The sequence below is a fragment of the Octodon degus genome, unplaced genomic scaffold, assembly GCF_000260255.1.
Source record: "Octodon degus isolate 3935 unplaced genomic scaffold, OctDeg1.0 scaffold00016, whole genome shotgun sequence".
Classification (NCBI taxonomy): domain Eukaryota; kingdom Metazoa; phylum Chordata; class Mammalia; order Rodentia; family Octodontidae; genus Octodon; species Octodon degus.
Genome location: NW_004524592.1, coordinates 6,836,611 through 6,847,356, shown reverse-complemented (window position 1 = coordinate 6,847,356; position 10,746 = coordinate 6,836,611). Strand labels below are relative to the sequence as shown.

General features: G+C 42.2%; 1 protein-coding gene across 1 annotated transcript in view; it reads left to right on the top strand.

Moving 5' to 3' along the window:
• Unc80 (unc-80 homolog, NALCN channel complex subunit) overlaps positions 1-10,746 on the top strand; it is a 270,597-nt gene that overhangs the window by 221,398 nt on the left and 38,453 nt on the right. The window contains exons 46-49 of the mRNA XM_004626714.2: positions 2,101-2,271; positions 5,340-5,432; positions 7,246-7,281; positions 7,804-8,022. Of these exons, the coding sequence (XP_004626771.1) occupies positions 2,101-2,271; positions 5,340-5,432; positions 7,246-7,281; positions 7,804-8,022 (519 nt within the window). The remainder of the gene's footprint in view (positions 1-2,100; positions 2,272-5,339; positions 5,433-7,245; positions 7,282-7,803; positions 8,023-10,746) is intronic.

Genomic DNA, 10,746 nt, shown 5'->3' with positions numbered 1-10,746 from the left:
GATTACAGGCGCGTGCCACCACGCTCAGTCTCAATTGCAGTCTCAGCATGCCGCGGGCCAGCACAGCAGGCCAGGGATGGAACCCCGGCCACTGCACCCGCTTGCAGGCACTTTAATTCACTAAGCTATTTGGCCAGCCCTAAAATCATAATTATACAATTGAAAAAATGTTGATAAATCTATCACATCTAGAGAACCATCACTCAAAAAAGTCAGAGGAGTCACTATACTTATTTCCCACATGATAAATTTGTTTCCTGTTTCTTTGTTTGTTTTGTTTTGTTTTGTTTTGGCCAAACCAGGGATTGAACTCAGGCCCTTGCTCTTGCCAAGCAAGCACTTATTCTACTGAGCTATCTCCCCAGAAGTTTCCTGTTTCAGAATTCTATTTCAGTGAAGTAGTATAATCAGTACTTTTAATAACTGACTTGTGTTACTCAATATTATTTTGTGAGATTCACCAATGTAATTATGCACAATTGTGGCTTTTTACTCATTTATAATATTCCATTGTAGATATTAAAATATGTTTATTTCTTCTTGGCAGATATTTTTGTTGTTTGAAACTATCTCAAATAATGTGCAGTGAATGTTTTTATGCTCACATGTGTCTGGCTTGCATTTCTGTGGGTAGAAATGTTTCCTGGGTCTTGGAGCAGGTATATGCTTTGCTCTAGTGGATACTACCAAACAGGTTTCCAAAGTCATTGGGTCCTTTTTTATTCCAACCAGCAGCGTATGTTATTTACAAACTGGCAAATGCCTAGAGGAGAAAAGTGCTGCCTAACATCTAAGTCAGCTGAATAAGCTTTGTCTTCTCCAGAAACCTGGTGCTAGCAAAAAGTACCTCATAGCCACAGTGTCTGTCTGCCACCTTCAATAAGTTGTTGGTTTTTTTTTTTAATTTTCTTCCAGGCTTTCCAGTATGGCAGTGAGTCTGCAGCAAGTTCCTTTCTTATGCAGGCCCACAACTGGCTTCTTGCCTCCCTTTTCAGGTTGTCAGAGAGGTAGTAAGACTCTGGAGTCATAGCCTTGACTCAAGGCCTGTCAGTTCCTAAAAACTGCCATTCCCTGCTGGTACAGCACGTATTCTGGGCAGAGCTATGCTATCAGAAAGCAGTGCTCAGTACTGATAAAGCAAGACTCACTGGTATCTGTTGAAGGAAAATAAACAAAGTTGTGCTTCAGGTTTGGGTTTTTCCAGAACATCAGCCCATCAATGTTGTTTTCTGGAACCCACAACTCTAAACTCAATTAGGAGGCTCTCCCAACTCCAATTTATGTTGGAGTTATGTCCTTATGATTTTAGAGGACAAAGCCTACCTACTAATACTACTGAATTTCCATCTCCCCTTTGAGATGACGTTCTCAGGCACCTCGATACCACACTGAATGTGGGCGCTGTGAACGAGTGGGGTCCAGCAGCTACAGCAAGAGGGCACTGCCAGCCCACATCACAGGCAGCTCCTGCAGACTCGGGTACTGCGTCGCTGGGCGTTAGGAAGCCTACCTCCTTCAAAAAGGTCTTTTGTTATCTTGGAAATGTTTCAGCTACAAAAATTACACTCAACAAGTTCCTGAATAGAAGCCTTGTTGTGGATTCTGAAGCCTGTTCCTTCCGACATACTGTGAAGCTACATCAGTTTTCACTGCTGTTCTTTCAGCTACTTATTTCAATGGCCAACCCCCCCAACCAGATCACGTATTTCTTTATGACAGAATTCACTATCTACCAGCAGTTGGTTAATTAGTTAATTAACTGTGACCAACATTTCCAGCAGATTTAACTGTTCTTGACTTGCGTGGGTTTGGAAGGGAACTTAGAGCTCCTTTTCTCTATAGGGACCTTTTATTCTGTTTGGTTTTTTGAGACAGGATCTCCCTATGTACTATACTTCAGGCTGACCTTGACCTCACTAAGGAGCCCAGGCTGGCCTCAAACACAAGGTGATCCTTCTGCTCAGCCTCCAGAGTGCTGTGGTTACAGATGTGTGCCACCATGCCAGGCACTTTTGGGACTTTCTTTGTACTCTTAAATATGATGCCGTCCACAAAAGTGGAATGGAATGTGTAACTTGCTTTTCTTTCTATTGTTTGAAGTCTTCAGATGCTGATGGTCTTGGAAGCTTTAGTTCCATGTTACCTGCAAAAGCTGAAGAGGCTGACGTCCCAGGTAGAGACCGTACCTGCTGCCCGGGAGGAGATCGCTGCCATGGCTGCTCTGGCCACATCCCTGCAGGCCCTTTTGTATAGCGTGGAGGTGCTCACCAGGTAATCCCACTGGCAGAAATATCACAGCCTTAAGCCTCATGTGTCCACTGAAAAGATGAAGCCCAGTACGGTAAGGCTTACAATCTCTAAAAGCCTGTCTTTATTTATAGATTCCTTTATTTATAGGTGCCTTTATAGACACCTACTCATCCTCTTGCTGTCCTAACTTCAAGAAGCCCCCAAGTTAACAGTCCCTGAGTGGACAGTACTAAGTGTTCTGAATAGTAATAGCTGTGGTAATAATAATATCCCTACTGTGATCATTAAACACAATTGCATGTAGCTGAGCTGGGTGACAGCTTGAACCCACTGGAAGACAAGTCATTTGTAAAAGAGCCAAGTTAGGGAACATGAAAATGTGAGCCACCTCTTTTAGTAGCTTATGATTTTATGAGATGTCAAATTTCTGCAAATCCAACTAAATTTTTATTATTTTATTTTCATGAAGTTATGGCTTTACACTATAATTGTAGAAACTAAATAACACATACAGACTGCAGGCTGTTATTCTAATAGTAGGATTAACATAGCTTTTGTGAACTAGGACAAAATACTGCCGAGAGGGTTAAGTGATTTGGGAATGGAAGTATAAGTTGGCACAAGAGTTCAGCCCTAAATGTAGTCAAAGAAGTTAGTTCCATCATACTGTTTTGGATGTAGACTACGAAGAGCTGACTGAGCTGCCATGCAGTAAGGATGAAGCAAGTAGAGTCTCTGGATGGTACAGAAGATGGAGCAAGCAGGGAGGCAGGATGCAGGACACTCAGCAGATGATTCGCTTTCCTTCTCCATCCCTTTGAACTTAGGAGGACAGACCCGTCACAGGTGGGAGTGGGGAAATCCTCTTCCTGGGCTTGTTTCTCTGCCCCTGCATTGCATTCTGCTATGTCACGTGTCCAGTGGAGAGTATCATATACTTAGCCCAAAATTCTGTTTATTATTTTCCTTCCTCATCTGCCACAAAAGATGCCAAATTCCCCAACCCCAGCAAATGAGAGTGAGCAGGATTGTTGTTCATGAACTTCAGGGCACGTCGCCTTCCTAGGCATGAGCCACATGCCTGCCTGAGCAAGCAGAATGAAACCCACGGGCCTCATGCAGAGGATCACCTTCAAATGTTCATACGCACCAAAGGAGAGTAAGTGTGGAACAGGCAGATCAGGAAGTCACAACAAATCGCCTCTTCCAGTGAGAAATAGTCCCCAGTTGTTTCTCATTGGAAACTTTGCTGACAGTTTTGTTAAAGTCCAGGAGGAGAACATCCTAAAGATATGCAGGTCGTTTGCACTCACTCTACACACTTCCATTTGTACCCTTTGACTAGCCCCTTCCTGCAGCTACAGAAAAGGTATCCATTTTTCACAAATACTACTTTAGTTATGTCTCCTTATGTTACATACTGTTAGCTCTTTCCTCTTTCCTATCCCTTTTAGGAGGATGTCAATTCATTTATCCAAAATTGATTTATCCAAAGTGCCATAAGGAATTATGGAAGAAGCTCTGCTCTGGTATTTGAAATTCTGTGGCTCTACATATTCCACAGCATTTAATGTTCTTTTTGTAGAGTAAAAGACTTTTTGGTTGGCAATAGTTAAAACAAAATAGGGCTGGAGAGAGGGCCCTGTAGTCTAAGTGCTGGCCACGCAAGCACAAGGACATGGGTTCAGTCCACAGTACTGTGTGCCATGCTGGCCCCAGCTGTGGAAACAAGGCATGGTAGTGCAGGTCTGTAATCCCAGCACTGGGGAGGCTGAGACAGGAGGATCACTCGAAGTTTGAGCTGCATAGTAAGACCCTATGGCAAATAAATAAATAAAAGATTTTTAAATAAAATAAAATAACAAAAAAGCCTTATCGCTTTTACTAAAAGGAGACAAGAATCCCCATTCACTTCCCTACTCCTAATTTCTTTATCTCATGAAAAGAGAAATTCAGAAGGTCTATAGGTGTTATGAAACATCCTATGGGTTCATTTTCTACTGTTTTCTAACATATAACCACAAACTTGAAGACTTAAAACACAACCCATTTATCATCTCAGAGTTCTGTAGGCCAGAGGTCCAGATAGGGGGAGCTGGGTTCTCTGCTCACGTCTCCCAGGATCGAAATCAAAGCACTGGTCACTCCGAGCTCTTACCCTACATACTGTACTGGGCAGGAATCTCATTCCAAGTTCATTCAGGTTTTGGGGCAAATTCAGCTTCACACAACTCTGGCCTGAAGTCTCATTTCCTTATAGGCCCTCAGAGGTGTCACCTCTGCAGGTAGAAGGCCTGTAAGTTCCTCTCACACAGCCCTCCTGTCCTGCCAGCCAGCAGGGGCACCTGGAATCCTTCTCACCCTTAAGATCTTCATCCCAGCCAGAGGAACACTGTTGTAAAGGCTGCTGTGAGCAGACTAAGGCTGTCCAAATAACCTCCCTTCGCCATGATTTGCTTGAAACGTGACATAATCACTGCAGTGACACCTGGCAGCCAGTCTTGGAAGCCGTCATTGAATTTTGCTTGCCACGTGGGGAGAGAATAATCCATGGGATTATTGAAAGTTTACTTGCTGGCTGACACCTACAGAACTGAAGAATGGGCTCTGAACTCTCGATCAGCAGTCATAGGAGCTTGATCATGTATCTTATTTGAAGACTGTAGTTTAACACTCAGAACCAGGAAATCCAACAATCTAAATAATGATGGGCTTACACCACTATGGGAATTAGCATGGCCAATACAGGGCCTGCCCAAGCAAAGGGGAAACATGGAGCAGGGAAGCCCGAAGGTCGTCTGTCCTTTGAAGACTCTAAACCTAACATAAAAGGTACATGAGCTTCAGTAGCATGAAGATTTCATAATATGTCTGTTTTTCTGTTTTGTTTCTTTGTTTGATTTTGATTTGTTTTTGAGACAGGGTCTTGCTATATAGTTCAAGCTGGCCGTGAATTCATGATGTAGCCTAGGCTGGGCTTGAGCTTGTGGTGATTCTCTTATCTTAGCCTTTGAAGCGCTGGGATTATGGGTGTGCATCTCCACGTCCAGATTGTCATTGCTGTTTTGTTCTGGCAATTATCATTGCAGGCCCATGACAGCCCCGCAAATGAGCAGGTGTGATCAAGGGCATAAGGGGACCACCACAGCCAATCACACCATGTCGTCTGGGGTGAACACCAGGTAATTCACCACTTCTTTTTTTCCTGTGCTCTCTCAGTTTCCTACAACCTGAATTTCAGTTATTGGGAATGAAAGGAATCCTGAAAATAGTCAATGTGAAGTGTGAACTATTCCAATGAAAAGAAACACAGATGAGTATTGAGTTACAAGAAAATCAAGGATTTTTTTTTAATTTGTTAAAGAGAAACCCAAACCACAATTTGGAATGGGTATTTGTGTTGGCTTGTTTGCACTGCCATGCTAGGTGGGTTCTGAATTGTTCCAGTGTCATTTCATTTGCCTCCCGGAAAGGCAAATGACGTCATAATAATAGTAGATTTTCATCCCTGGCCTTGATGTTTTGTAGACGTTCTAACCACACTTTGGCTTTGGGCCTCAGACCATGCTTTGATGACTGCATGCTTGAGCTCCTTCCCTCGTTTGGGTGTAACTCAGACACCGACTATGCTAGTTAATGCTCTACCTACTTCCTTCTATCTGTGGGAATGTCTAAATATTCCAAGACACAAAAGAAGTGAAATTACCTTCTCCCTCTAAGGAAGATTTAAGATAGCGCAAGCCCACAGTCGGCTTAAGACACAGTTCTCTTTTCCTAGTAAGGAGTAGTTAGCAAGGAGCTCACAGTTCTTTTTTCCTAGTAGGGAATAGTTAGCAAGGAAAAACTAAATGATTTTCTGCTCTCTCGGAAGCATATTTGAAGCATATATTATTATTTATGTAAACTTCTCCTCATATGTAGTCATTAAAAAGAGGCAAAAATAAATTCAAACCGAACTATAAATTACTTGATCATTGATTCATAAATTAACTTCTTACATTAAGAGAAGATGCTACCATCTAAGTGATAGGGAGACTTCTCTGTGTGTACTGAGTTAAGTTCAAGGACTCGGTGAGTGCAGAAGTCTTCTCATGCTGAGTACTGATTAATCGCGCAACGCAGTAGGTCTTCAGCACTTAAGGAAGGCAGCCATATTTCTTCCTCTGATCACCTGAACCAAAGAACATGGTGTTAAAATAATACCTGAGAGGGGCTGGGGATATACCTCAGAGGCGCAAGTGCCAGCCTGGCAAGCGCAAAGTCCTAAGTTCAATCCCCAGTACCGCAAATAAATAAATAAATAAATAAAATAATACCTGAGAATTCAAAGTTTTCAAAAATGTCTCTGCTTTGAAGAGTTTATTTTGGGAGTCTTGTGTATTTTTCTTTATTTAAAGTGTGTAGGGGCCGGGGAGATGGCTCAATGGAATAAGCGCTTCCTAGGCAAGTGCAAGGGCCTGAGTTCAATCCCCAGTTCCACAAAAAAAAAAAAAAAAAAGTAAAGTGTGTAGCAATGAAGGGCCAGCCAGATAGCTCAGTGGACTAAAGCGCCTGCTTAGGCAGAGCACAGCGGCCGGGGTTTGATCCCTGGTGTGCTGTGCCAGCCCCACCCCTGGGGCATGCTGAGACAGCCATTGAAACAGGGTGTGGTTGTACGTGCCTGTAACCCCAGCACTTGGGAGGCTGTAAACAGAAGAATCACTACGAGTCCAATCTACGTAGTGAGATCCTGTAGACCCTGTCGACCCTGTACTAAATAAATAAATAACTAAATAAAGTGTGTGGCAATGAGATGGCTTTCATAGCAACTCTAATTGCTTTGTATGCGGTAGCTAAGTGAAAGATAAAGATTTCATATTTTAGGGTTAATATGTGTATGTTGATGTTTATCAAAATACATCATCAATGGCTTTTCAAGAAAAATTATATAAGAAGCCTCAGGAGAGGGACACTGTGGCCCTGAGATTCACACATTCTGTTTTTTCTGACTCCTAGGTACCAGGAACCAGGAGCCAAACTGCACTTCATCAGGTACAGAAAGTCCTGCTCAAATTGCACAGCAGTTCTGACCTGTGATCTGGGTAGAGTTCCGCTGGATGTATTCAATGCACTTGAATAGCAAGTCATTCCAACTTGGGATGACAGTCTTTTCTACTGGTCAACTTGGTCCTTCAGATGAGGCTCACCTGCCTCAACCTACGGCCTCCTTAACTCAGGAGCAATCTTGTGATTGTCTTTACATTCTTCTCATAATTGAAATGTGCCCACCAGGCCAGAGAGATAGCTCAGTGGACTAAGCACCTGTTTTGGTAAGTGAAGGGACCAGGGTTCGATCCCTAGTCCCGCATGCCACACCAGCCCTCCCCCGGGGCACTCTGAGCCAGCAACTGAGTCCGGGCTGTAATCCCAGCACTGGAGAGACTGAAAACAGGAGGATCACTACAAGTCCAAGCTGCGTAGTGAGACCCTGTACCAAATACATAAAATTTTTTTAAAAAAGCAAGAAATGTGCCCATCTTTTCAGACCCTCATTGATTTTTTTTGTTTTCCCAGGGAAAACCTTCACTTATTGGAGGAAGGGCAAGGACTGCCCAGAGAGGAGCTGGATGAACGTATTGCTCGGGAAGAATTTAGAAGACCAAGGGAATCCCTCTTGAATATTTGCACAGAATTCTATAAGCACTGTGGGCCAAGGCTGAAGATCTTGCAAAACCTGGCTGGGGAGCCGCGGGTCACTGCCCTGGAGCTGCTAGATGTGAAATCCCACATGAGGTACTGTCCACACTTTCCCTGGGCTGAGTGTGGACACAGCTTGGGCCATGGGTTGGAGTGTGTGTTGGGGTGGGCTGTGGAAATTTTTTCTCCAGGATATCTAGTAGGATACTCGAGATTGTTCCTTGTGACTTGAGTACAAGGAACGTATCATACAGAACCCTTTGGCAAATGTTAGCTAAATATATCTAAAAGAATCTCAGGGTGGACAGAGGAAATGTTCTTAAGGCAGGAAATCACATGTATTTGTTCCTCAATAAAAGGACAAATGAAAATTTCCATCACCTTAATTCAAACTAATGAAGTCTTCTTCCAAATACTATTATTTGCTCAGATTCTAATGTTTTTACAAAAATCCTAGTTATTTTACATGAAAAATATACTACTACTACTTTCTGTTAAGAACCAGATCCCTGTATCTGCCCAAGCAGGCACTTTAATCTGCTAAACTATCTGGCTGGCCCAAGTAGTTTTAATGCTTAGCCATAATGTCTAGCTTGGGCCTGAAGTCCCTTCTGTAATGTTAGTGCATGATATAGCCTTCACCTATTGAAAGTAATGTCCTGCTAAAAATCCTGAACTGCATCAAGCCTGCCATTATTTTCAAGTTTCTACCGCTGGTCCTCCATAGAGAAGCCCCCAGATTAGCTGTCTGTGCAACGGCATTTTCCCCCTCTTGTAGAATACCCTGTTACTGTTACTCATTTATAAAGGGGTTTTTTAAAATTTTTTTTTAATCATTCAGATTTGTGGCAGTTTACAAAAGGTCATTTTAAAAAGTCCTCGAAAGAAAAATTTCATAGAAAGTAAAACGTTTACTTAAAAATTTGGTATAAGTCAAGAGTCCAGTTGTATTCTAGTCATTCAGAAGTTGTTATGTAGCAAAGCATAGCTACTTCCTGATTATTGACTTTTTCAAGATTGCCTTTAAAAAATATAGAAAGAAAAATGAGAGGTAGAAATCTACTTAGCACAGGTGCCTTCCCCGCAGGCCTGCTGCATACTCGAAGCTGTGATCCATGACTGTGGGCACCAGAAGCATCCCAGAGCTTTGCTTCTGGTCTCTCATCAGCCGTGCATCCCGGGGAAGAGCTTATTTCACACTGAGAACATCAGCTCCTGGGCAGTAGGCTCCCGAGAAAGGGCAGAAAAGGGTGGAGTGTTGAATCCTGTTGCTAGAGCAACTGATCAAGTTTTGCTGATCTGAGGGATTCTGTGAACGCAGAAACATCACATACTCAGAGTAAAAAAAAAGTGGCTGCTTTTTTTTTTTAACCAGGGATTGAACTCAGGACCTTGTGCTTGCCAAGCAAGCACTTACTCTACTGAGCTATCTCCCTGCCCCACCCCCCAAGAAATAGCTGCTACAAATAGCCATTTTGTGAGAGAAAGGGGAAAAGATTCCTAAAAGCTGAGATAGACAGAGAGACAGAGACAGAGAGACAGAGACAGACATAATGAATAGAAATACTAAGTGTTATAAAAAGTGTCTCTGTTGAGCCAGGGATGTGGCTCAGCGGTGCAGGACCTGCCTGGCAAGAATGAGGCCCTAAGTTCGATTCCTAGTACCAAAAAAGAAAATAAGGAGAAAAAAAGACCAAAAAGTGTCTGTGACTCCTATACTCAGAGTTGGAGGGTGCAGGGAGTGGAAGTCAGAGAAGACTAGAGCTCCCTCTAGAGGCCAACATTTAGTAAACGTTAAGCAAGCTATAGTTTCAAGTGGCTTAGTTCAGTGCCTAACTCAGATCTAGGATTTGGTAGATACTAATACTAGTAAAAATAACCCAAAGGCTATGCTAGACATTGTGGGTGTAAAGTAAAGTGATGGCCTTCAAAATTATCATAGTCCAATACAAGAGAAAGAGCAGGGAGATAGTTCAGTAGAATAACTGCCTGGCAAGCACAAGGTACTGAGTTCAATCCCCAGTACCATAAATAAATAAATAAATAAATAAATAGGAGATAAAAAATAACAATAGCATGTTATAAGTACTATAGTTCCATGCATAGTTATATATCTACCATTTTTATAAAAGTTTTGAGGTAACTTAGAAAATTACAATGCGCAAAGTGATAGGACCCTCAAATGAGAAAGTCAAACCAATGTGGAAAATAATTATGTCTGTGATACAAGTAACACAAGAAATAAATTGAGATTATATTAAGTGTTAGTCATAACCCATAATTTTGACTTTGAGCTTCTGGATTATCAAAGCAAAAAGTAAAAAGTCAGTTACAAAATTGTAGTGTCAACAAAATGAAAATTAAAGTACTGTATTCTGGTGAAGTAGTATTTTTCACATGTAACAAAGAATAAGAATTATCTCCTGGTTGTGTTTGTTAAAGAGAACGTATGATGGAACACCCTCAGCCACATCCCCAGAGTGGATGAAGGCCTCGCTCTCAGCTCTAGGTGGTCCACCGTAGAAAGCTGATATAGAGACCAGAATGCAGCATGGAAAGGTCACTCAGGAGCATCTAAACTAATAGATGGACAAAAGTTTTAGTGCACAGGGAAAGTTTAGACTAAACACCCTGTATTAGGGCAAGGACACAGAACAAACTTCCAGTAAAGACGGGTCTGCATCCTCTGCAGCCAGATACTCTATGCTGCTGAGTAGTGACAGACCTAAATGCTTTGACCCCATGCCAAGCAAAGTTTATAATTAAAGGATTTTTTTAATATAAATTAACTGTCTCAATGTGTGTGTGTGTGTGAGAGAG